The sequence below is a fragment of the Lepidochelys olivacea genome, assembly GCF_965140295.1.
Source record: "Lepidochelys olivacea isolate rLepOli2 genome assembly, chromosome: 3".
NCBI classification, from domain to species: Eukaryota; Metazoa; Chordata; order Testudines; family Cheloniidae; genus Lepidochelys; species Lepidochelys olivacea.
In genome coordinates this window covers 66,020,477-66,048,079 of record NC_140413.1, presented here as the reverse complement: position 1 = coordinate 66,048,079, position 27,603 = coordinate 66,020,477, and the positions used below count along the sequence as shown (strand labels likewise).

General features: G+C 41.8%; 1 protein-coding gene across 3 annotated transcripts in view; it reads left to right on the top strand.

Moving 5' to 3' along the window:
• Positions 1–27,041, top strand: part of CEP162 (centrosomal protein 162) — an 89,987-nt gene extending 62,946 nt beyond the window's left edge. Inside the window, exons 22-28 of one of the 3 annotated variants that reach the window (XM_084624755.1) lie at positions 382–609; positions 2,147–2,817; positions 3,563–3,704; positions 4,127–4,225; positions 13,970–14,104; positions 17,059–17,281; positions 23,992–27,041. In XM_084624755.1, the coding sequence (XP_084480881.1) occupies positions 382–609; positions 2,147–2,817; positions 3,563–3,704; positions 4,127–4,225; positions 13,970–14,104; positions 17,059–17,277 (1,494 nt within the window). In that variant the 3' untranslated portion in view covers positions 17,278–17,281; positions 23,992–27,041. Of the gene's footprint in view, positions 1–381; positions 610–2,146; positions 2,818–3,562; positions 3,705–4,126; positions 4,226–13,969; positions 14,105–17,058; positions 19,003–23,991 lie in introns of those variants that run through there. The other 2 variants (XM_084624756.1, XM_084624754.1) reach the window with 2 other exon arrangements.
• Positions 27,042–27,603: the final 562 nt, after the last annotated feature.

Here is a 27,603-nt window from a genome sequence, read left to right as displayed (position 1 = left end):
ACAATGCAAAGTCACCTTGTGCGATTCATTACCAAGGGATGTTGTGAAGGCCAAATGTATTACTGGGTTCAAAAAAGAATTGGATAAGTTCATGGAGGATAGGGCCATCAATAGCTATTAGCCAACATGGTCAGGGATGCAACTCCATGCTCTGAGTGCACCTAAACTGGGACTGGATGACAGAGAATGGATCACTCAATAATTGTACCTTTCTGTTCATTCCCTCTGAAGCATTTGGCACTGGCCATTGTTGGAAGATACTCGGGCAAAATGGGCCATGGGTCTGTTCTACTATGGCCATTCTTATGTTCTTATTGACAGTGAAAACCACAATATTTATTTATCAAATCTCTATTTAACGAGTTATATTTTTTTTGACAGATTAAAGAAATGGAAGCAATTTTAAAAAGAAGGCATCCAAATTCTTTACCTGCTTTGATATATGCTGCTGCTGCAGCATCTGAGGGAGGTGGTGACATTTCGGCTAAATCCAATACAATTGATTTCCTGGAAAGAAGAATAAAAAAGTTAGAAACAGAACTTGAGGGGAAAGATGATGAAGCTAAAAAAAGTCTACGTGCTATGGAACAACAGTTTCAAAAAATAAAGGTAACTAACTTAAGGCTATCAGCATCAGGCCCTTACATTGAGTGGCAGTGTATTCCACAGGTAGTGAAGAATGGTTCTACTGAATGTAAGGGTATCTGTCTCTAAGTATTAGCATTGCAAAACGAAGGAAAAGATAACATTTGGGGAATATTTTGGGGCCAGAAATTCCAAAGCTTTGTGCATTTAAAATATAGTCATGTAAAAGCATTTTGAAACTGACAGAGGAGGAATTAAACTTGCAAGAGAGATTGCTTGGGTTGTCTTAAAAAACTTTTCATAAATAGAGGAAGGGGACTTGGTCCTACAGGATACAGAGCGGAGGTACACACATACTGAGCTGCACACACAAGTGAAATAAGTGTGCAGGCAGCAGTGGCATAGTCCACTTACAAATTGCAGTCTCTTCTGCATGTTGAGTCAGAATCCGTGCCCCCACCTTTTTCTTCATGGATGTCCAGAACAGAGAATTGTTAAGTTGGGGGTTCATGGACTGGGGATTCTTGCAGAAACTGTCCTGGGCCCTGATTTGCAGCATGAAAAGTAGGTGTTAGGTTGCCATTGCCCAGGAAAACTTATACTTCTGCCAGGATCTTGGCACCATTTCTGAAATCCTGTGTTGGGAAGTCCTGCTGGTATGGCAGTGGGCTTTGTTCCACAGGACCTGTTTTGGTCGCTGCTTACCTAGCAGGGAAGGAGAACATGGAAAGACTGAATCAGCTGGAGATAGACCCCTTTTGAGTAAACCTTAGCACTCACCTGAATGAGAAATTACCAGCCTTCTGCTTGTGACACCAGGAGAAGAAAATACGTTTCTAAGGTTTGCCTTCTCCATCCAATTGAGAGAGAGCTTTCTTGTGTATCTATCTACTAGTACCTCTGAAACAGAATGTCCTGACAGAGCTCAAGAGAGACAAGGGTTTAATGATCTTGATTGCCCCATACACACCCGGATGGAAAGAATCATCTTTTTGTTCTGTTTGTACATTCTTGTCCATGATATGGGTCCCTAAGGATATGGCAGTGGGCAGTCCCATCACAAGCTATTAAATATTTGCAAAGTGGAAACTAGCAACAGTTAAAATGCTATGTTTAACAAAAATATGAAATGCTCTGAATTTCTTAGTGAGTCAACGTGTTCTTAATGTTAAACTGAGAATGGAATGTTAATTTGTCTGTTCAGACTGATAGTTGAATAGAATAATCCAGCACAATAATACAATGGGAAACACTCATTTTCCTAATAATTGGCTTTAATTATTTATTCTCTTTCTAACAGTTATAAGGTGCCCATCTATCCTTACTAAAAATAGTTCCTTAGTTTGCTGATATACTGTGCTTTTTTGTTGCAGGTAGTCTTAATGAGTTATTACATTCATGAGGCTGCTTTCTGAACTACCTAATTTATAGTGTTGTAAATATTCCTGGTTTTGTTATATATAATATGTTAAACATTTACTTAAGGTGCTTAATCCCTTAATTTATACAAAAAAGAGGGAGTAATAAATATGCAACTCTGTAAATTGCTGTTTTTTCCCAGCTTCAGTATGAGCAAAGACTTGTAGAGCTTGAAGAACTCCTTGCCTATAAATTGATGAATGAACCACAAAAACCGCATGACAGCAAAGCCAGTTTTACAGCAATTGAGCAAGAACTTCGTAGTGTAAAGGAGAACCATCAGATCACAGTAAAAAATCTTCAAACAGAAATTGAAAATCTTAAAAATCAAAACTCCCAGTTAGAACTCAAAAAATGTGAAAGAGATGATGAAGACTTACAATCAATAGAATACCAAGTGGAACAAGCTCATGCTAAAGCCAGGTTGGTAAGACTAAATCAAGAATTAATCACCAAAAGCAGAGAGATACAGGACCTAACAAAAACTGTGGAGAGACTTCAAAAAGAGAGAAGGACGATGTTGTCAAACCATAACTCAAGTGACAAAACTGACAATAAGGAAAAGTCTACAGAAATTTTGAAAAAGGATATTTTAGCAACAAGTAAAAGGAATGCCAGTACCAATGAACCCTTCCCAGACACTCTTGATGATAAAATATACCAGCCACATAACTTTGCCGATTCCCATATTTCAGAAGTTCTGCAAGAAAATGCAAGGTTAAAAGATGAGCTAGAAAGACTGTCTCTAGAAATGAGCCAGCAGAGAGTGAAGTCTCAGGCAACACTGGCTTATTCTGAAAGTAACATACGAAGGTAAAACAGTCATCTCATGCATTTATTAAAACATTGGAGTCTTGGTGGGAGATCAGTAATGATACAGTGCCTTTTGACAAATAGATCACATGTATGAATCCAGCTCACATTAGTAATGACCTAAAAGCTGCTACCTTCTCATGCTACCGTCTAACTTAGTTGGTGGTTTCTCTACACATATTCATAGTCAAGTGTATACGTGTCACAAAAATTGCCACCTAAATTGGCGCTAATTGGCATCTTTCTGGTCATAGATGACTGGATAAAATTGATGTTTTTGAATGGACGAGAATGTGAGGCAAAGTGTGCTTCCCTCACGGGAGTCCTTACCCTCATTTAGGAACAATATGATGAGAAGAGGACTTCTGTGTAGTATAGCACTGCTATTAAGCCCTCAGGCAGGTCCAGATGAGTGCTTTTTAATAAATCTAGAATTTGTTATGGCTTTGAGTAAGAACAAGCTTATTTAATATAAATTGTTGCAGCATGGATGCCTTTGTCTTTCATCTAATAGTGTAATACTAATATTTATAGCCCAAATCTTCAAAATTAGACACATGCATAATTTCATTTACAGTTACAGTCACACACATGGTGTTTGCAATCTTTGTAACTTCTAAGAAATGAAGCGTGTGCAATTTTGAAGTTATGGGGCCTATAATTTAATTATTTTAAATGTATAAGCATATATAATTTTGTTGCTACAATTTTGGGAAACAGCTATATTTATAGCTTTCTTTTACAGGACAAAGGAAGATACAGCAGAATACATTGCAGCTCTAAGAGCATCCCATCAGAGAGAAGTAGAGAAAATTCTTTGTCAGCATGCAGTGGAACATTCTGCTTCTAAAGTAGCTGAACTAAATAGCAAAATTTCAAGACAAGAAGTAAAATAAAACAGTTATACACCTATTGTCCTAATGAATGTTAAGAGTTATTAACTATGACTTTAACAGAAAATGGTCAAAATTTGTGATGATTTAGAAATTAAATATTTTTAAAATAAGTCCCATTTCTAAAAGAATATGACATTCTCAACAAATATATGTATATTACTTAATAAAAATGTAGAGAATATACAGGGCATAAAGATATGATATGATGGAAATATTTTAAATTCAAATCCAGTACACAACCAATTAACTGCATAACTATTGGCTTTTGTACAATACAATTACTATTAATATTAAGATTCAAGAAATGCTTTCATATATTTTAATTCTAAGATTCAAGAATTGATTTTATGTATTACTTTGAAGGTTTTAAAATCTGTCAGTGTTAATGAGGAATATTTAAAATATTTCCTTAGATCTTAATAAGACATCTACAAGAACAAGTTAATGAGCTGCACAGAGATCAAGAGGCCCTTGCAGTTTCACAAACGCGAGAGGAAATCTTGCAAAAAGAGGTAAATGAGAGGTTTGTTGTGATTTTTTTTTCAGTTTTGAGCTATCTGATTATAAAACAAGAAATCTTTTGTTTTATTTCTAAAAGATTTTTATATTATTATTTCCAATAATATAAAATGAAAGCAGCCTGCAAAAATCCAAGCTTGTGTCCACTTTACCTTACCTTAGTCCATCCCGTGTTTTGCTGCACATTGGACTACCCACATTTGCCGTCCTTGCCTGTCAACTGCCCTTCTCTCCAAATCTTCCCATTTTATGTTGAGGTGCTTGGTGTCATTCAGAACTGTTCATTTCCATGTTATTTGCGGCCTTCCTTTCTTTCTTCTTGCGTTTTCTGGTTTTCATTCAAGGGCGGTATTTGGTAAGCGTTCTTTTTCCATTCTCAGCACACGTCCCAACTACTGTCGTCTTTTGTAGATTATTTGTGAGAGGGTGCCTTGTTCAGTAATTTTTCTGACTTCTTCATTTGTCTTTCTATCTCTATATATTATTCCCAATATTCTTCTCAGACGTTTGTGATGAAATGTATCCAGCTTTTGCGTATCTTTCTTGGTAAGTTGCCATGTCTCACTGCTGTATGTTGTGATGGCAATAACAATTGCTTTGTACACGTTCAGTTTTGTCTTAAGGGAGATGTTTTTGAGTTGCCAGATGTTTTTGAGTCTTCCAAATGCAGCGTTTGCCTTCCCAATTCTTCTTCTTCTTCTTCCCTTGGAACTAGTACCATCTTGGCTGATGGTATTTCCAAGATACGTAACATTGTCCACTTTCTCTAGTTTCTCTTCTTCAATTTTGATTTCTGTCCCTATAGTCCCCATTAACATGACTTTACATTTCTTTGCATTGTATTTCAAACCCATCTTCTCCATTACTTCATTTACTTGGTTTGTGCATTTTTGTAGTCCATTGGCATCTTCATTGATAAGAGCGATGTCGTCAGCAAAGTCTAGATCAGATAGCCTTGAATTGTTCCATTTTAGGCCATATGTACTACTGTCGCATTGTTTTAACACATAGTCAATGACTAGCATAAACAAAAAAGGAGACAGGACATATCCCTGCCTTACACCTGTCTTGATGCTGAATAGCTTACTCAATCCATTTTAATGCAGCATTTTGAGTTGGCATAGAATGCCTGCATAATGTTAGTTAATTTTGTTGGAATTCCATATTGTTCCACAATTTTCCGCATTGTTTCTCTGTTTACTCTATCGAATGCCTTTTGAAAGTCCACAGAATTGATGGCAAGACTGCCTTGGAATTCAGTTGTGTTCTCAGTAATCCATCTCGGTGAAAATAGCGTCTGTGCACGATCTCCCTTGTCTAGATCCAGATTGTTGTTCATGTACGATGGTATCCATCTTTCCTTTCATTCTGTTCAGGAGTACTGCTGCTAATACTTTTCCTGTGACAGATAGAAGTGTTACTCCCCTCCAGTTTGAACAATTGTTTAGGTTTCTTTTCTTTGGTAACTTGATTATGATACGAGGGTCCATTCTTCTGACACTTTCTCCTCCGTCCATATTTCGTTGCACAGCGAACAGATGACTGATTCCATGTCCACTTTAGGTCTTGGTAAATTAAGTTGGTTAGCATTAAGTTTAATAATTGCTCTTTATCTTTGTGAATTTTAATTGGTTGGGATAGGATAGGTATTTATGTGAGCAAAGAAGCAGAACATGCAACAGAAAATTTAACTTGCATAATGCTTGTCCATTTCGCTTTGGTCTCTAGTACTTGATTCTGTGAAATCATGATTAGAAGTGACTGATGTGTGTGAAAACTGCTCCATTGTGATAATTCAGATGCAATTAATTTTTTAAGAGGCTGGTGGTTTGTTGTTTTTTAACTAAGTGGGAAAAGAAATTGACTGGACTGTCAGGTAATATACGTTTTTAATAGACTCCTTCCCATGTAAAGATACTATAATTTGTTGTTTTTAATAGAGATTAAAATTTGACTATCTCAGAGATTTTACAGAAAACTCTATTAGGTCACCTAGTGCAGTGCTTCCCAAAGTGTGAGCCATGGCTTCTTTGGGGAACCACAAAGAATTCATAGGGGAGACACAAATGTTTGGAAAAAGATTTTAATTGATATGCCTGCTTTTGTTTTTCTAATTAAGAGATTATTAAACTAGGCCTAAAAATCACCTGCATCTTATCTATAGGCCTGTGTCTTATGCAGCTGCTGCTGCCAGACTGTGAGCCTCTTTGCCCTCCATTCCTGCTGGGGAAAGTGTTCATCAGGAAGTCTCTCAGCTATAAAGGCCCTGCTGGAGCAGAAGGCAAAGACAGGCTTCCACTGCTGTCAGCAACTTCATCAGCACATATGGAGGGGGGGAAAGGGGCTGAGGGATAGACAGGGGCATCTTATCTTCCTCAGGGAATGATTTTTACCAAGTTCTAAGCCTACATGTAGCAAATGTTTGGCTGAAGATCATGGTTTTAATAAAGTTAAACAGAAATGGATGAAAAGTAGACAATACAATAATTACATGAAGTTTTGGTTTTTGTGTCTCAGTATTACTGTGGAAAGTCCACAGTCACAATGTGGTGTTTCTTTGCATACATTAATGAATGAAAGTGTGAGGCCAGGGAAACTACAAAGACATTTATTACCCAAACATCTGGAATTTGTAAATGAGAGCTGCACCTTGTTTTCCTTCAGAAACCAACAGAATTAAAGTGGCAAACAAAAAGTCATGTCTAAAGAAGCAACTGTTCTTCTTCGAGTGCTTGTTCACGTCCATTCCACATTAGGTGTGCGCACACTGTGTGCACGAGCGTTGGAAACTTTTTTCCCCTTAGCGGCTCCTGTCGGGCCGGCGGGGGGCCCCCCGAGTGCTCCAGTTCCTTCTTACTGTCCATGGCAGCGTTGGAACAACCTCTCTTTCTCTCTCCTATGAGAGCAGTCCCTTAGCCTTTCTCAGAGTTGGATAGCTATTATCAGTTAGTTAGCAGACCTTTGTTGTGGATACTTAAGTGATTAGGTGCTTGGAGGCTTTCAGCGCAGGCCCACGGGTTTAAGGCTTGTGCCACGTGCCGCAAGCCTATGCCAGTTAGTGACCCCCATGACTCGTGTCTACGTTGCCTGGGGGAAGAACATCAAACTGAGCGGTGTAAGATTTGCAAGGCGTTCAAGCCAAGAACAAAGAAAGAAAAAGACTTTTGTTTGCAGCAGTTGTTGATGGAGGCCGCATTGCAGCCACCAGGCCCGGAGCGCCCGACGTCGGCTCCAGCTTCCTCGGTGCGTAGTGCCCTGGAGCCGTCGAGAGACCCAGCAGGCATTTGGACAAGCTGTATGATTCGTCACTATACTTTGGTATTGAAGAAGTTGCAACCTAAAGTACACATGGCCCTCAATATTGTTTTTAAAATTGTAAATTTTATAAAATTCCGGGTAGTGAACACACATGGTCTTAGTACAATGTGTGAAATGATGGGCTCTGACTACTCTCAGCTTTTGTTTCACAGTGAAGACTGGGGGTTGTCATGTATGAAAGTTTTACAGTGTGCCTTTAAATTGCAAGACGAAATCAGAATTTTCCTCCTCTGGAAAACCGACCTTGCAGATTATGTGTATAATATGGACTTCTTGATTATATTAGCTTATGTGGTAGGCATATTTGGCAAATTTAATGCACTGAACTTGAAGTGTTAAGGTAGGAATACCATAGATTTTATTTTAGCAATACTTCAATTTTTTCCATTGTAAGGTTTTAAATGTTTGAAATTTTAGTAATCTTACCCATAGCCCTTGCTGCTGTTTCTTTCACATCTTCTGTAACGGTATGTGCTCAAGCAAGAGGAGTTCTTGTGCTTTATCACAACTTCAAAATGTCCTTCTAGTGATGCTTAATCTTCATCTTCTATGAATCTTAAAGTTCAGCTCTACTCCGAAAAATGCCTATGTAAAAAATAGCACCTTCTTACTCAAAAGATCTGTTTCTAGTGTGTCCTTTTATTACTGGTGATGATATGTAAGAAAGAAAGACTACTACTTGAACTACAGATTCTAGGTTGAGTTTGAAGGGCTGACAGTTAGAAAAAACATAATTGTATTTGTAAAGTGAGCAATTTGCATTAGAAATCGTTGAGACTGTAACTTTTCAAGGTAAAACTTCACTTGCCTTTTTTTGTTCAGTTTATGTAATAACTATTAATGTTACTGTAAAATAACTTTTAACCATTTCGTGCCTAGAATCCAAATTTAGTTAAACTGGAAAATAAAACAAATGGAGGCTGCAAATATGATTCGTCATTACAGGGGAATCACTATTAGCAGTCTTAAATGGGATGGGGTTGAGCTTCATCTATTTAAACTATCAGTGCCTTAAATGAAGATATGGACATTTTGGGAGAGCCACAAGTAATTCAGGTATTTTGAATGCTAATCTGCCTCTGAATTGCTGTGCACAGCCATGCCACATTAACGACACCAATCTGTTAGATAACAGATTCCTAGCTTCACTAGAAGACAACTTTGACTTAAAAATGTGAGACTTTAACCAAAAAATGCCCTCTATTTGGATCTGCTTCTACATGGTACTGCATGAGGATGTGAACATACTGATATTTGTAAAAAGAAAAGGAGTACTTGTGGCACCTTAGAGACTAACCAATGTATAGATAGCGGCTGGAGGAACAAAGATGCATCAAACTGCAGTACCACTTAAAAACACAAGGAACAGAAAGTAACCTATATAGCAGGCTTAGCCAAACCGTGGCTCGTGAGCTGCATGCGGCTCTTTTACAGTTAAAGTGCAAGCTCGCGGAGTCCCTCACACCTCCCCCCATTCTCCGTCTACCAGACTGGTTGAGGGGGAAGAGCTCAGGGCTTGTGCCCTGTGGCAGGGTAGTGGGGCTAGGGGCTTCTGGCCAATGGGTAGGGGGGCCCCTGGGCTTCAGTCCCATGGAGTGCACTTGCCAGGGCTCGGGGCTTTAGCTGGAAGCCCCGAGCTCCAGCAGGCATCTCCCGCAAGGCTGAAGCCCAGAGCCCCGGCATGTACACCCTGCGGGGCTGAAGTCCCGAGACCCCCTTCCCCGCAGGGCAGAAACCCCTAACCCGGCCACAGGGCTGAAGCCCCGAGCTCTAGCAGGTACCCGCCTCCACTTATCGAATTTCTGAAGATTGTCCTATGTGGCTCAGAGGGTCAGTCAGTAGCCTCTTGAGAAAATCCCTCAACCATTCATTTCCCTCCAAAACGAAGTTTTAATTCATTGATGAGGTAATTTTCAGATTATTAGTTTAAAGTTGTAACATTAGACAAGAGGAGATGTTAGCCCTGTGTTATATATTCCAGCACTACCTTTTCTAACATTGTTTGTCTCTGTGCAAATTGTCTTTTTTTTAAAAGTAATATGTAGTCTGTATCTGAAAACTGTTGTGAAAAGTTATTTCTTAGTACATTATTTTATTATGTAAAAGGAGAGAAGGGCTTTAGTTTACAATTATACATTTGTTTCCTTTACAGTAACTCCTCGCTTAACACTATAGTTATGTTCCTGAAAAATGCGACTTTATGCGAACCAATGTTAAGCAAATCCAGTTTCCCCATAAGAATTAATGTAAATAGGCGGGGGTTAGGTTCCAGTGAAATTTTTTTCATCAAACAAAAGACATTATATACAGTATAAGTTTTAAACCATTTTAAACAAACAGTTTAATATTATACACAGCAATGAGTGATTTTGTGAAGCTTGGTTGAGGTGGTGGAGTAAGAGGGTGGAATATTTCCCAGGGAATGCCTTGCTGCTAAATGATGAACTAGCACTTGGCTGAGCCCTCAAGGATTAATCCGCTGTTGTTGCATCTGATGAAGTGGGTTCTAGCCCATGAAAGCTTATGCCCAAATAAATTTGTTTGTCCCTAAGTTGACACAAGGGCTCCTTGTTGTTTTGCTGCTGTTAATGTAGCCTCACACTCTACAAGGCAGCATGGACTGAGGCAGGAGGGAGGAAACACAATAGATGCAGGGCAGTAGCTGCAAACACTTCCCTGCAAAAGCTGAACATGATGATGAACCCACGCTATCCAGCTAGAGCGCACCACTCCCTCCTCCTGACAGCGATGCACAGGTGCTGACTTTCCAAAGTGCTGGGGGTTGCATTTATGAGAGAGAGAGAGAGAGAGAGAGAGATGCATTGCCCCTTTACCTATGCTGACCCCCCTTCAAGTACGTTGCCCTTTTAAGCAGATCAGACAGGAAGCAACAGCTTCCTGCAAACTCCCCTGTTCTGTCCCGGAGCCCTGTGACTGTCCTGTCCTGCACTTTATGGAGAGGGGCTATGGTGCAGGCAGAGGGCAGGAGCAGGGGGCCATCCTGACATCAGCACCCCTCTTCCCCTCCCCCTCTTCTCCCCTCTTCCCCCCCCCAGCAGCAAGCAGGAAGCTCCCAGGAGCAGCTCTGAGGCAGAGGGCCTGGCAGGAGCAGCATGGCAGTAGGGGGAGGGCCACCTGAACTGCTGCTGGGCAGCTGCGGAGCCACATACCTTACAGGGAATTTAGGGGAGCTGATGTGGGGGGGCTTCCGCTCCCCTCTCCCCCCAGTTCTAATCCCCAGGAGAAGGGGTTGCTCTTCCAGAGAATCCTGCAAGCAGTGGACAAAGCAGGCAGCTACCAAACAACCTTAGAAGAGAGCATTGCACAACTTTAAACAAGCATGTTCCCTAATAGATCAGCAACGAAAAAACATTAACCGGGACAGCGTTAAGTGAGAAGTTACTGTATTTGTGGATTAATTAATATCTCAATGTGCTTTGAGTAAAAAATAAATAATTTGGACTGAGAAAATTTGGACTGGTTAAAATATATTAGGAATAATTATACATTGGCTTGGAGAAATGGACGAGTAGATCATTTTAATCTCTAATTTCTCTGATTGTGTGATTTAAATTAAAAATATAAGCCAACACTTACAAATGTGAGGTCCTAAAGCTACGCATCCAAATCCCTGTGTTGATTTCCGAGGTGCTGTGTGCCTGCAGCTTCCTCTAAGCATCTTGGAAAATCAGGTCACTTATATTTAAGAGCCTAAACAGAGATTTAAGCATTCAGGTTAAAAATGTTTTCCTATACATGCATTTACTTTTGTTTGCCATAATTTCTAGTGTGGTGGTCTACATGTAAGTGGTAGCAAAACATACTGAATTCAGGTGGCAGGTTCAGAAAGTCCTTGACTGAAAGGGTCCAACGTGGTCCCAGCTCTGCAAACTGTTACTCATGAGTAGTTGTCCCATTGTATAGGTAAAGGTTTGTAGGATCAGGCCCTCTGAGGTTCTTTGTCAGCAGGAGCTGCATGAGCTGGAGAGTAAGTGGTACCTTCCAGCCCTTTTCTTGGCAAATGTATGAATTTGCATTGAGAGTTCTGAAGGAAAACGACTGCTAGCCATCCTCCACTGGACTTCAGAAAAGCAGACTTTGACTCCCTCAGGGAACTGATGGGCAGGATCCCCTGGGTGGCTAATATGTGTGGGGAAAGCAGTCCAGGAGAGTTGGCTGTATTTTAAAGAAGCCTTATTGAGGGCGCAGGAACAAACCATGCTGATGTGCAGAAAGAATAGCAAATATGGCAGGCAACCAGCTTGGCTTAACAGAGAAATCTTCAGTGAGCTTAAACACAAAAAGGAAACTTACAAGAAGTGGAAACTTGGACAGATGATTAGGGAGGAGTATAAAAATATTGCTCAAGCATGCAGGGGTGTAATCAGGAAGGCCAAAGCACAACTGGAGTTGCAGCTAGCAAGGGATGTGAAGGGTAACAAGAAGGGTTTCTACAGGTATGTTATCAACAAGAAGGTGGTCAGGGAAAGTGTGAGACCTTTACTGAATGGGGGAGGCAACCTAGTGATAGATGATGTGGAAAAAGCTGAAGTACTCAATGCTTTTTTTGCCTCAGTCTTCACAGACAAGGTCAGCTCCCAGACTGCTGCACTGGGCAGCACAGTATGGGGAGGAGGTGAGCAGCCCTCAGTGGTGAAAGAACAGGTTAAGGGCTATTCAGAAAACCTGGACATGCACAAGTCCATGGGGCCGGATGAAATGCATCCGAGGGTGCTGAGGGAATTGCTTGATGTTATTGCAGAACCATAGGTCATTATCTTTGAAAACTCGTGGCAATCGGGAGGTCCCAGACAATTGGAAAAAAGCAAATATGCCCATCTTTAAAAAAAGGAGTCTGGGGGACTAGACTCACCTCAGTCCCCTGAAAAATCATGGAGCAGGTCCTCAAGGAATCCATTTTGAAGCACTTGGAGAAGAAGGTGATCAAGATCAGTCAACATGGATTCACCAAGAGCACCATGCCTGACCAACCTGATTGTCTTTTATGATGAGATAACTAGCTCTGTGGATGTGGGGAAAGCAGTGGACGTGATATACCTTGACTTTAGCAAAGCTTTTCATACGGTCTCCCACAGTATTCTTGCCAGCAAGTTAAAAAAGTATGGATTGGATGAATGGACTATAAGGTGGATAGAAAGCTGGCTAGATCATCAGGCTCCACGGGTAGTGATCAACCACTTGATGTCTAGTTGGCAGCCGGTATCAAGCAGAGTGCCCCAGATTTCGGTCCTGGGGCCGGTTTTGCTCAACATCTTAATTATCTGGATGATGGGATGGATTGCACCCTCAGCAAGTTCACGGATGACACTAAGCTAGGGAGAGAGGTAGATACGCTGGAGGTAGGGATAGGGTCCAGAGTGACCTAGACAAATTGGAGGATTGGGCCAAAAGAAATCTGAGGTTCAACAAGGACAAATGCAGCGTCCTGCACTTAGGACAGAAGAATCCCATTCACCGCTATAGGCTGGGGACCGACTGGCTAAGCAGCAGTTCTGCAGAAAAGGATCTGGGGATTACAATGGATGAGAAGCTGGATATGAGTCAACAGTGTGCCCTTGTTGCCAAGAAGGCTAAGGCATGTTGGGCTTCATTAGTAGGAGCATCGACAGCAGATCAAGGGAAGGGATTATTCCCTTCTATTTGGCTCTGGTAAGGCCACATCTGGAGTATTAAGTCCAGTTTTGGGACCCCCACTACAGAAAGGATGTGGACAAATTGGAGAGAGTCCAGCGGAGGGCAATAAAAATTATTAGGGGGCTGGGCACATGACTTATGAAGGGAGGCTGAGGGAACTGGGCTTATTTAGTCTGCAGAAGAGAAGACTGAGGGGGGGATTTGATACCAGCCTTCAACTACCTGAAGGGGGGTTCCAAAGAGGATGGAGCTCAGCTGTTCTCAGTGGTGGCAGATGACAGAACAAGAAGCAATATGGTCTCAAGTTGCAGTGTGGGAGGTCTAGGTTGGATATTAGGAAAAAGTATTTCACTAGGAGGGTGGTGAAGTACTGGAATGGATTACCTAGGGAGGTGGTGGAATTTCCATCCTTAGAGGTTTTTAAGGCCTGGCTTGACAAAGCCCTGGCTGGGATGATTTATTTGGGGTTGGTCCTGCTTTGAGTAGGGGGTTGACTAGATGATCCCCGAGGTCTCTTCCAACCCTAATCTTCTATGGTTTTATGATTCTATTAGAGATTAGGCTTCTGCAACATAGAGGAAAGTAATAAGAGGCAAGAACCTTTGGGCTCTAAAATAAGCTTGGATTATAACAGTGAGCTAACATTTAAAATACTGTGAAAGGAAACGTAAATGCATTTTGATGGGAAATCCTTTGTTTGTTTATACAACACTTAGTAAAGTTGACACTACTTCATTACAAATAACAAATACCTCAAATTTTAGATGGCAAAACTGTTCGAAGAACTGAGAGAGGCTAAAGAGAGGCAAAGTCCTGAGATGAAACACTTCTTGTGTCTAGAAAGGAAAATCAAGTATATGGAGATCAGACATGCACAAAGAGAACAAGAACTTCAGCAGGTAAAATAGAGCATCTCTGTACTTGTCTCCTATGTATTTTTGACAGCATTTGTACAAATTATTGCAGACCATACTGCAGGGATCAAATACATTTTGACCGATGACCAAAGTCGTCCTCCTTTTTTGTGCCCACTGGTGCATAAAAAATGTGCATGCAATCTTGGACCCAGTTATTTACAGGGGCAATTAAAGTAACTTGTACATTGGATCTCAAATGAGATACTTAGAAATCCAAAGTGACAGCAGTTGTAGGTGCCAAATTGCCATATATGGGCACAAACAGGAACACTAGGTTTAGAAAATGAGGACCGGTGTGTTTATAAACTAGGCTGGACTTAATATTGACTGAGTTGTCTGAGATCCCAAATAGAGCTCAACAACATAAGATGTTCGCTCAATTTCTAAACATTACACAAACAGAAAAAACTTGCAAAATATTTCTCATATGCTCCTTGCACTTTCACAAAAAATGCCCATAGACTTTCTTTACTATCTTTATCCCAAATCCACAAAAAGCTAATTAAAAATATTAGACAATTGTATAATCCAATGGTTGTTTGGTGAGTTGGATCTTTTTTCTTCTTATAGTGTTTCTTTTCTTTTACTCTACAAACAAAAAAAATTCTCGCAATAAATATTGAGTCAGATTGTTTATTTCAATTGAGTTACACCAAAAAAGAATTTGGCCCTGTGGCCCAGATAGCAAGGCAGTAAGGAACTGCCAATGAAGTCAAAGCATAAACCCTTCCAGACCACTTGTACCTGAATTAAGGTTTCTTTTTAAAACCTAACATACAGCCATATATAATTTCAACTAGGTAAAATAATTTCTCAGTGATTCCTGTACCTCATTTTATAGGAGGATCTAGCCTCTGTGTTCTTAGTAATCTTTATAAGGATCATTTTATATCTAAAGAATTACTTCTACTTTATTCTGTATAGGTTCTTTTATTTCCCTCATCACTTTCGCATCTTAGTGCTGTTCATTTTAGATGGCAAAACTGTTCGAAGAACTGAGAGAGGCTAAAGAGAGGCATTAAGCAGTGTGATTAGTATCTGTCACATGTGGTTCATTCTTTCTCTCATGCTCTCCTAGGAAGAGGATTATATGTGCAATTAAGTGGTTTCGTTTGGGGAATATTTTTTTGGTAAATGGAGATGGCAAAGTTGAAGTGTACCTTGAACTTGGAGAAGAAGGTGGTGAGGTTTATAATGGGTTCTAGTTCCTCTGGACATTGTTCCATAGTCTTGGACTGGCCCCCAAGCTGCAAGCCCTGTCTGCTGCAAGCTTTACCCTGATGGTAGGAAGTCCCGTTGTGCCAGAGAGAGGGTGGAACTGTCCACTTAGATTCTTTTAAAGAAGAAAGTTATTCTATCAAATGTATAAGACCTGATGGTGGAGCAATTTATTTCTTCATTAGCATCAATGAATGCCCTATTTCTATTCCTGTGCTGTCAGTTTTTAGAAGTTAATGCAGCAAGTTAACATAACACATTTGTTTTCTTCTTCCTCTTTCTCATGCCCCCACCCACTCACCTCTACAACCTCAGGTACTGAGTAACTTCCTTTTTTTTTTTCAACTCTAGAAAGTTCCTTAATTTAGATACAAGTGGGCAGGTGTGATTTATGCTTTGACTTGATTGGCAGTTCCTTACTGCCTTGCTGTCTGGACCATAGGGCCAGATTCTTTATTGGTGTAACACCATTGAAATAAACAATCTGACCCAATATTTACAGTGAGGATTTTTTTGTACAGTAAAAGAGGAGCAATGCTATAAGAAACACCAATCACTGTTAAGTAATTTTCCTTTTGACGAGTTGTTGTGGGGTTTATTTTGTGTCTGTTTTTTGCTTATTTCCCAACTTGCAAATTTAATCATCTGCAATGGGACTCCTAGCAATCAGTAAAAATAAATGCATAAACTAAAAAAGGGACATTCTAATGTATTGAATGTTAAGAAGCATCAGAGTCCATGACTAGGGCTCTTTGAGTACGTCTATATGATAAGCATCAGCTCACAACAAGAAGTCTGAGTCTGGGTCTACAGATTGGGCTCACGCTACAGTGCTAAAAATGCTGTGCATCTTTGTGTTTCTGAAACCCAGCCCCCATTCCTGGCCTTCAGAACCTGAGGAGTCTGAACTTCTTACCGTAGTATGAGCCCCATGAGCCTGAATCTGTAGATCTGGGCTCTGAGACTCATTGCCGTGGGCGGCTGCTTACCATGTAGATTTACCCTTCAGCACTACGGTAATACACATGAATAATAAAAATGACTGGCAATTTATATCTTGTTAATACAGAGGATTGAAATTATGTCTTTGCTTTATACAGCACATTCCAAAATTAAAATACTCTGTCTGGAATAGCCATTACATTTTCAGAATGGCATATGGATTTTTATTTCCTTTGACACTAACATGCTTAAATTAGCTTGTTGGAATTTGGTGAGGTTAGGAGTGAAAACTCATTCAGACCCATATCCACAACAGCCTCAGGGCAATGTCACTATAGGCTATTTTTGGTGCATTTATAGAGTTCGTTACACAGATTTTTAAACGTATAGCAATAGCACGGGGCCTGATATATTCAAAAGTGTTAAATATTTGTCAAAGTCTTAAGTGCTCAAACTTTTAATTGGGAGCTTTGGAAAAAATAAACTAATCTCTTGTGAGGCTTCTTTAATTTGAACTGGGTATTAACCTCCATTCCTTTCCCCACTAATGTCTAAAGGAATTTATTGCTACTATCAAAAGGACATTTTCCAGTGTTCAGAACAAATATTTCCATATAATAATTAGCAGTGGGCTTTGGGATTTAACATCAGAAACTTAATTAAAAATACAATAGTCTGTATTTTTGCAAAGAGACTGTCTGAACTAAGGGACAGTGTTCAGTGAACTGATGACTGGAAATCAATATACTTCTTGTTAACCAACTTCTCATTTACAGATAGTGCAGCAAACACGACATGTTGCTGATGTGCAGCAAACCCAGGAAGTTGAGAAGTGGAAAAAACTTGCCCAACTAAAGAATCAAGAGCTGGAGAAGTTTCAAGTGGAATTAGATTCAATATTAGATGTTTTACGGGAATTGCAGAAACAAGGGGTTGTTATTCCAGTACCTGTTTCAGGTGGATTAAGTTTACCAGAAAGATATTGGAAGACGTGACTGGGTAAGAACTGATCAGAGAAATAGAATTTTAACCTAGACAGCTGTGAATATAAAACAATCACTGGTGTAATCCTTGCAAGTTCAGATACTTTCCATAAATTCATCTGAAATTCACTTGTCTAAAGGCAGGTTTTTACTGAACAATTGATTGATCATATTGTGTCTCAGAATTTCTTAATAATAAATTTGTATGTGAAATAATCCTGAACAAAAAATTACGAATTTTGAGCCAGATGATTTTTTCCCCCATAAACTGAATTGTTGTGAAGAAATCTGCATTTCGTATTCTTCCAACAGCCTGTGGAAAATTACTGAATATTTTTGACAGAAGATGTACAGGTCTGTTTCATATAGCGTAACTGATGGCTCAGTTGTATTCCCCTGTGTCAGATCTTCTATGAAAATCTTGAATAACATGGTCTATTTTATACAGAAATTGCTAACCCAGTAATATCAACCTTATTTATAATTAGAGCACAAAATCCTGTTTCTATCTTTCCAACACTTCTCTCTTCTCATCTTTTCACTCAGTACTCTTTTCTTTCTTCCCTCCCCTTTTTGGCCCCTAAACTTCTCCAAATGTGTGGAGGACTAGGGCAGATTGTTTCTATGACAATAATGACCCCAGACTTAAGTCTGGTCTACAGTTAAAATTTAGAAGGACGCAGGGGGTGTGGAAAAAATTAACCCCCGAGTGCCATAGTTATGAGACAACCTAATCACTGGTCTAGATGCAGCTAGGTCGATAGAAGAATTCTTTGGTCAACCTAGCTACTGCAGCTAGGAGAGGAGCATTACCTACATCAACAGAAAAACTCCTTCTTTTGGCATAGGAAGTGTCTATGCTATGGCGTAGCTGCAGCAGTGCCACGTATAGACATAACGTTAGAAAACCATTTTCTTTCAGTTTTGAGATATTTCTTACAAAGCCATGCCATTCATGCTAATGCTCTATTTAGCATAATTGGTGGTATTTGCTGACTGACTGATGCTAAGAGTTAAGTCAAAGCTGAAATAACTTAGTGTATGGGTCTAGAGCAGCACATATATAGCTATAGATGATTGGCTTTTTGGAGGAACCATGAAAGAAGATATGTTTTCATAAGTAAATTATGTGGCCACACGAGTGAGTGTGCAAGATTTAAATAAAAAGTAGTTATATACCAATTTGTATCTCGTAAGTTCCTGTTAAAATGCACTTGAGTGCCCATAATTGATTTGCAGTGCAATATTTGTTTATAGTTATGCTATATATTTTATACATACATGTAAAAATACACACACTGTATGTAAGGGCTAGCCTGCATGAACGTTGGACCACAGCAGGCTGGGGCGTGAAGCTCCTGGGCACTAGCCTGTCATGGTCTGACTATTCATGTTGTCCCAGCTGGTGTATTAACAGTTCATTAAAATGCTTTGATCTGGTCCTTTTTGAAATGCGACTAGCTCAAAGCCCTCTAACAGACTGCTAACATGTAGAGCAGGGTCCACAAGAACAGTGTGGGGTATATTCACACCCCAGTTGGCTGCAGTGTAATTGTTCATGTAGACATTCCCTAAGTGTTTGTACATGATGTCTGTTTGTAAAACGAATGATAAGGTTGGGATTAATGCAATAATTATTTTGGTTATCTCATTCAGATGTTTTCCAAAACTCCATAAAAGTTTAATTTTCATTAAAAAGGATGATTTTGTCCAAGAATAAACTGGAAGCATTAATATATAGTCATAAATTATGTAAATAGGACGATAAATATTTGTATATAAAATGTCAATCATTAGTAAATATGTTGTATTTTCATCATGTACCAGCTCTTGTGATTTATTTGCAAATACAAAAGTGTGTAAAAAACAAAAACAAAAAAAAAAAAAACAAAAAAAAACCCATCATTTCTTCTTCGAGTAGTGTCCCTATGTGCTCCATTGTAGGTGTGCTTGCATCCCTGCACTACTGATTGGAGAACTTCAGTAGCAGTGCCCGTTAGGCCCACACATGCACTCTCTCTCCTCATGCTGCGTCACAAGGCTAGTCAACGTGCCCCCTCAGTTCCTTCTCAACCACCTTTGGCGAGAGACAGAGCCATTAGCAGTCCATTAAGACTATTGTTCTCTTGTTTTACATACTTATAGTTAGCCTCTTAGTTATAGTATTAGTTGTAGAGTTTCTTCGTCTTCTTTCTTATTTTACCCTTTAAGAAAAAGAGATTTTATATTCTTCCTGCTTTTTTTTTTTTTCCCCTCAAAGGGGTATGCCCAGTTTGCCAGGTTTCAAGAAGTGCCACACCTGTAAAGAGGCATTGCAGGTAAACATTCTCAGTGCATTTGCTGCCTCGGGGAAGGCCACATATAGCAGAAGTGTGGTCTTTGCCAACAACTCTGGCCAAGATTCCATAAAGACAGAGAGCTCTGTCAGAAGAGGTCCTATCTGGCCCCAGTTGCCTGGTAGACATGAGTCTTCACAGCCTTCTACATCTAAGAGATGTGGGTTGAAGAAACAGGCTGCGGACCCCTCTCATAGATCACCTAAAAGGAGACTGGGAAGTCCCCCTAGTGAACCCTGAGATAGCCGTAAGTGATCACCATCTTGCTTGGTATCTCGCTGGCTCCGAGACCATCTCAGTCTGACAACCATGCCTCACGAAGACCAACGGATACTGGTACCACTGACAGGCTCGCAGACCCGATGGGCATGGGCACAGAGTCATTGGTACCGAAGGACAAGTGTAAACACTCTAAAAAGTCCATGCAAGTCCACTTCATCAGTGACAGCTCGCCTGGTACCTGAAAGACAGGTGTAGACCAAGGCCTCCGTGTCTCCCCCCTGCCACCCCCCAACCTTGGCACCACCACTGACCCTGCGACAATTGGTACCAGTGGAATCCTGCCATTCCAGAGACCTCTGCATGCTGGGTGCACCCGAGTTCCCACCTCTCAGTACCGAGACCTCTGCACTGAGCTTCTACCAGTCACGGGAAGTATTCCCACTGCCATGCTATGCTATGCCCCTTCCCTCTGCTCTCTAGCGAGGGTTCAGACAGTGAGCCAGAAGAGGTAGCGTCACAGTATTCCTCCCAAGCTCCATATGGTGCTCACTACCAACGGAGCCTAAGGATATACCCACAGATGGCCCCTCCACCACCATCGACTTGGTACGGCCACCATAGGTGCCACCACCATTCTCTCTGCCATCCCAGTGGCCATATTGGGATCCTTGTGTGGGGCACCGACAGCATGCCTCTCAAGCTTTAAGCCTCACTCAAGAACCTTCCAAGCACACCCCCTCAGCCACAGCATCCAGGATTTTGGAACTGCCTCAAGAGATAGAAGAACAGGAAGCTGGTACTGAGGAGGAAATGACATCGAGGATCATATCCTCCTCTTCTCCGGACAAAGCCATCATGCCTCCCCTACCATCTTTGGCAGACAACTTTTGTCTTTTCCAGGAGCTGGCGAAAAGGGTTGCAGACATCCTCCAGATACTACTGAAGGAAGTCAAGGATGCCCCACCATCAGCTCCTTGACATCCTCCACTCTTCATCGTCCTCAATTATTGCCCTCCTGATTATTGAGGCCATTTTGGACCCGGCAAAGACTATGTGGCAAACCGTGGCATCAGTGGAGCCAACCAGCAAGTGAGTGGACAAAAAATACTATATCACCGCCAAGGAATCTGAATTCCTGTTTTCCCTCCCAATTCCATCGTGGTGGATGCCATCAACTCTCTTGGCCGACAATACCAGTCAAGGGCTGCCCTCTTTGATAGGGATTGGAAGTGCCTTGATATTTTTGGCAGAAAAACGTACTCTGTCACTCTACAGTTCCATATCACCAACTACCAAGCCCTCACAGCAAAATACAACTACATAAATTACTCTAAACTGAATGACTTTCTGGAAAAGTTGCCAGAGGCACATCACAAGTCCCTTTAAGGCCATTATCCAAGAGCGTCAATTAGTAGCAAAGACATCGCTGCAATCTGCCCTCAACATGGCTGACATGGCGGTTAGGTCATCACCATAGACGTGGTGATGCGATGAGCTTCATGGCTTCATTTGTTTGGTTTACCAAAAGAGGTGCAGTCTACCGTTGAGGACTTTCCCTTTGAGGGCACAAAGCTCTTTGTCGAGAAGACTGACACCTCCCTTGAAGTCAGGATTATACCTAAGTTCTCTTAGGCCTTGTCTACACAAGTTACACTGACAATCAAAAACCAGTATAATTACATTGTTTGTGCCTGTTCACACAAGGCTCCTTCTGTCGGCAGAGCATGTCCACAGTTGGTGCTAGAGAATCAACAGAGAGCAGTGCACTATGGGTAGCTATCCCACTGTGCTACTCACCACCTTGTGCAGCTAGGACTTATGGGAAGGCAGAGTGGATCACAGTGCATCATGGGTGCGGGCTCAATATCTCATGGCGCAGTTTTTCCATCTCATCATTCCATGGGCTTCCGACTGCATTTCATGGCATTTTTCAACAACCCCTGTTTACTGTGCACCCACCATCTGTGTCTGAAAGGATGGATCCTGCACTGCTCTCTACTGTTGTAGTCAGTGTTATGAACACATCTGGTCATGCAATATATTATGAGCACCCAATCTGAACAGGAATCAGAGCTGCCTGATCTGCTGTGTGCCATGGAAAGAAAACACCAGATTACTTTTGGCATTCAGAGAGCAGCTGAACATGGTGGACCATCACTTTTGGGCTCTGGGAAAAAAGCACTGAGTGGTGGGATCACATCATTATGCATGTCTGGAATGGTGAGCAGTGGTTGCAGAACTTTTGGATGCGGAAAGCCACCTTTCTAGAACTGTGTGTAGAGCTTGCCCCAGTACTGCGGCACAAGGACAACAAAAGGAGAGCTGCACATGGTGATCGCTGTGTGGAAACTGGTAACTCCAGACTGCCACCAGTCAGTAGCAAATCGGTGTAGAGTTGGGAAGTCCACTGTTGCAGCTGTATTAATGCAAGTGTGAAGAGCCATTAATCGTATGCTGCTACGAAGGTCTGTGACTCTTAGCAATATGCATGAAATACTGGATAGCTTTACAATGGTATTCCCTAACTGTGGTGGGGCAACAGATGGCATGCATATCCCAATTTTGAACCATCTTGCGATGGAATGCATCAGTAGAAAGGGGTATTTCTCTATGGTGTTATAGGTGCTTGTGGATCACTGTGGCAGTTTCACTAACATCAATGTGGGGTGGTCTGGGAAGGTGCATGACACATGCATCTTCATGAACACTGGCCTGTATAGAAGCTGCAAACAGGGACTTTCTTTCCAGACCAGAAGATTCCAATGGGGAATGTTGAAATCCCTATAGCGATCCTAGAATAGGATCTTACTCCCATGGCTCATTAAGCCTTACACAGGAAACCCAGACAGCAGCAAGAAGCGCTTCCACAATAGGCTGAGCAGGTGCAGAATAACCATAAAATGTACCTTTGGCAGATTAAAAGCACGCTGGCACAGCCTTTATGGCAGGTTAGACCTAAATGAGGAAAATATTTCCATAGTCATAGCAGCCTGCTGTGTGCTCCATAAGATTTGTGATGCTAAGGGTGAAAAGATTTCCCCCCCAGGTGGAGCGCTGAGACAGATCGCTGGGTGGCTGATTTTGAGCAGCCAGATACCAGGGCTAGTAGAGGGGCACAGCGGGGTGCTATCTGAATCAGAGGCTTTGAGGTACAATTTTGGGAATGAGCTCCAGTAAGGTCTTTCTATACAGCACTCTGCAATGCTTTAACTTGCTGCCTTGCATGAAAACTTTGATTCCTGATCATGATTTGTACTCAACAGATGATCAAATTGCCACTGTGTATTAATTCCAGCAGCAAATACTGTGTGTAGGAGACAAATACAGATTGGTTATCTTTCAGAGAGTATGTTTTTATTAAATACCAATTAACAACACATACAAAATGCTGGATGGGAAGGGAGATAACCGTGAAGGGCAGTGTAGGCTCATATAGCTATGTGTAAGTCCAACTATCATTTTGGAAGCTGCCCGAAGGGGGGAAGTGAACAGGGAACTAAGATGCTCTGGGAAGTTGCAAGGAATGTGGTGGGAGGAGTTTGTGGAGGGCATGGAAAGCAGCTCTGTACTGGCTACAGCGCAGGGAGAGCACACGTGTTCTGCCTGGAGTGTGATTAGGGACTTCAACATCTCTGTTTGCTTCTCCATCACTTTTATCACCTGCTCCTGGCCCTTTACAATGCGCTCCTCACTTTCCTTTCTGTCCTTCCTTTCTATTTTAAATTTTCCCTTCAGGGTCCCTCCCCACGCCCTGTGTTGTTTTTTGGCCTCTGAGGATTGGAGCACCTCTCAAAATGTCCTCCTTGCTCCTCCTTGGTTGCTTCCTTATCTGGTGGAGGCGCTCTGCCAGTGTGTAGGAAGTTGCAGAATCACATCTGCAGAATCACAAGAACATCTGCAGAATCACAAGAAACAAATAGAATCATGATTATTAGTGCATGCACAGCCTTGAATCATTATAGTAAAATGCACCTTTTTAAAAATATGAATCAGTTTCTCATCGTCCCTTGGCAAATACACAGCTAAGTGAACGCCCTAAGCATGATGAGTTCGGCCTGGGGGGAGGTGGTGGTGCTCAAGATGGGGCAAAAGATCCTGTTTTTTTTTTAAGGGTATCCGTGCAGATGACTAGGGACAATATTGTAAATTCTGCCAACGTTTTCCACAGGCAGGGGGTCGTTGAAGCTGATATCTCATTCCTGAGGGTAAGCAAGGGAGCATCTCCTGCATGTCTGCGGCTTCAGACCAGGTCCCTATGCTGCTTGCCTGTGTGCCACTTTGGTTCCTGCATAAGTGATTGTTGACTGACATAGGAGTTTCCTACGGGGGGGGAAGGAACAAAGCACCTCTGCCAAGGAACCTTCAGCAAAGGATTGGTGAGTATCTCCAGGAAAGATTCCCATGAAATCTCGGTGTGCATTAACAACAGTTCTGCTACACTGCTTAGCTGCACAGGGGAATGTGAAGCACACACAAACACAAGCTAGTCTTGTACATTTCTATCCCTTCACCCACTTGAAGCGTGTAACAAAGCAAAGAACAGCTCTACCTCATATAATTGAGGGGCATCAACTCAAAAAGATCACTTACCAGAGCTCCCTCTCCTGCATCATGCATGCTAGACACGGACTGCGGGGACTGGCTAGACCCCTCCGGAGTGGAAAAGAGGTCCTGACTTACCGCACCACTCGATGACCCTGTCTTGTGCTCCACATTATCCTCCAACTCAACCTCCTTTACGGAGCTCTTGGCAACAGAGGTGGAGTTGCTGCCAAGGATGACGTCCAGCTCCTCCTAGAAGCAGCAGGAATTCGGCTCAGCACCACAGGGACTGTTTGACTTCCTTGCCTTCTGGTATGCCTGCCTCAGCTCCTTTATCTTCACAAAGTGCTGCACTATGTCCCATTCATAGCCCTTATCCAACGTGCCATGAGAAATGTGACCGTAGGTATTGAAGTTCTTACGGCTGGAGCGGAGCTGGGACTACACAGCCTCCTCTCCCCACAGTGCCAGCAGATCCAACAACTCATGTATGCTCCAAGCTCACTAACCTGTAGAGGGGTACTCAATGCTGTCACACTCAACCACTAAAAGGTTCCTCAAGGATATAGTAAACCTCTTTCCTCAACCTGAACTTTCTATCTCCACGTGGGACGTAAACCTAGTACTGAAATGGCTGTCTAGGCCTCCTTTTGAACCTATGGCCACCTGTTCGCTGACGTACCTGACAATGAAAACAGCCTTCCTAGTAGTGATTACCTCGGCCAGAAGAATAGGAGAGAGCGCCACAATATTTTTTTCCGTACAAGGTTACACTCCGGTCACATCCAAAATTCATCCCTAAGGTAATCTCTCCATTTCACATGAATCAATTGATTCACCTTCCAATCTTCTATCCTACACCTGACCAAGGCAAAAGGGAGGCTATACTACATACCTGAGACGTCAGGAGAGCCCTGGCCTTCTACCTTGACAGGACAAGGGTCTTCAGGAAGTCTCCTAGATTTTTTTCTCTCCATCGCAGAAAGATCCAAGGGCTCAGCAATCTCAGCCAAAAGCTCTCTAAATAGGTCTTGAATTGCATCAGACAGCGTTACCAAAATCTCACCATGACCCTTCCAGGCCCTATTCATACACACTCCACAAGGTCAATGTCCTCATCTGTCACCTTCAAGAATGTCTCTGTCTCAGAGATCTGTAGAGTGGTGATACTAGCATCAGTCCACACTTTCACAGAACACTATGCAGTCACTCGAGTCTCTGCCTCCAATGCCATCTTCGGCCCCACAGTGCTGTCATCTTCTACTGACACAATTATGAAGTCCTGGCCCTCCAGAAGGGGTACTGCTCAGGAGTCACCTACAGTGGAGCACCCATAGGGACACTAAAAGAAGAAGTTATTCACCTTGTGCAGTAACGATGGTTCTTAGAGATGTTACCTTATAGGTGCTCCACAACCTGCCCTCATCCCCTCTATATTGTGGAGTTCTTGTAAATGATTCTGCGGTAGGGAAGGAGCTGATGGGTATTAGCCCGTGCGCGCTGACTAGACTTGTGGCACAGCACAAGGAGAGACAGCACATGTGCAGGCCTAATGGCCACTGCTTCCAAAGTTCTCCAGTCAGCAGCACAGGTACACAAGCACCCCTGCAGTGGGCACCCACCAGGACATCCATCGCAAAAAATATCATTACTGCATAAGGTGAGTAACTTTTTCAGTTCATCCTGTAGTTCTTAGTTTGCCATAAAAGTATGGTATCCTCTTTTGAAGTAGCAATTGATGGGACATTTTGAAGTGTGGTGAAATCTTTTAATTAGTAAAGAGAGCATAATCTTAACTTATTGTAAGATGCCTTTTTTGATAAGTATATTTACATCTTTAGCTTCTCAGTTACCTTACGACACAGTTGATTCCCTTGATTTCTTTTTTTCTAAAGAAATACGTAACTCTACATACTGAAGCATTTTTAGTATATGCAATTAAGCTCTAATTACATAAAGGGGTTCAGATAACATAATAAACCATTCATGTGTTGTGGCATTACCTTCTGGGAGCCAGTAGTTGTAGGGTTCTGAAGCAGGTACTCTGGGGATGGTAACTGGGACAAGAATGTCTAGCAACAAGACAGTTCAGGATTTTGCCTGAAGCAAATTAGAATTTTCTGCCTGCTACTGGAAACCCTAACGTCTCCAAGCTGTCCATTTATACTCCCAACAAAACTCCTCTCAAGTCTGCTGCTTCCCAGGTCATCGAGAGGAAAACCTTAACTGCATTTTTTAAGATAATATTAACACAAACAACTTTGTTTCTAGAAATTCTAATGTTTGATATACATAGTCCAGGGCCAAAACTGGTACCTTTTGCCCTGTTGGAAGGAAATCTAGTTTTGAAATTAACTGAGCACGTATATTATTGCCCTTTATTATAAAAAGACATGTATCCATATGTCTTTTCTAATATGTCATTATTTGAAGATACATTCATTGAAACACACATTTGGGAAAGGAAAGAACTTGCTACCTCCAGGATACAGAAAACTTACATACTCTCTACAGTATACAAACTACTTATGTGCTCAGTTATGGTGTGATGTAATATCTCCCAGGTACTTTGTAACATCTCGGGTGACCGTATGGAGTTACTGTTCTATGAAACAACATTTTTAGATGCTTTCTGCCTAATGGATAAGTTAAACCAGTGGTTTTCAAACTAGAGCCGCCGCTTGTTCAGGGAAAGCCCCTGGCGGGCTGGGCTGCTTTGTTTACCTGCTGTGTCCACAGGTTCGGCCGATTGCGGCTCCCACTGGCCATGGTTCACCGCTCCAGGCCAATGGGGGCTGCAGGAAGGGCGGCCAGCACATCCCTCGGCCAGTGCCGCTTCCCGCAGCCCCTATTGGCCTGGAGCGGCAAACTGCGGCCAGTGGGCGCCAAGATCGGCCGAACCTGCAGCTGTGGCAGGTAAACAAACTGGCCTGGCCTGGCCTGCCAGGAGCTTTCCCTGAACAAGCGGTGGCCCTAGTTTGAGAACCACTGAGTTAAACTGAGGATGTTAAGCCCTAAAATTGAAGTAAGTTGGAGCCATGTGTTGCAACAATACCTCCTGAGTGTAGAGAAAAAGGAAAATCTCCTGAAACAGAGCAAAAGCGGACTGAGAAAACAGCTCATTGGCTTTTATTTTAAAATCCTCCTATAGTGGAATTAGTGTATCTGTCAAATAGGTAATTCTATATGTTCATTTGGTGCTTTTGTCCCCCTTTTATTTCCTACATTAGAGGTATCC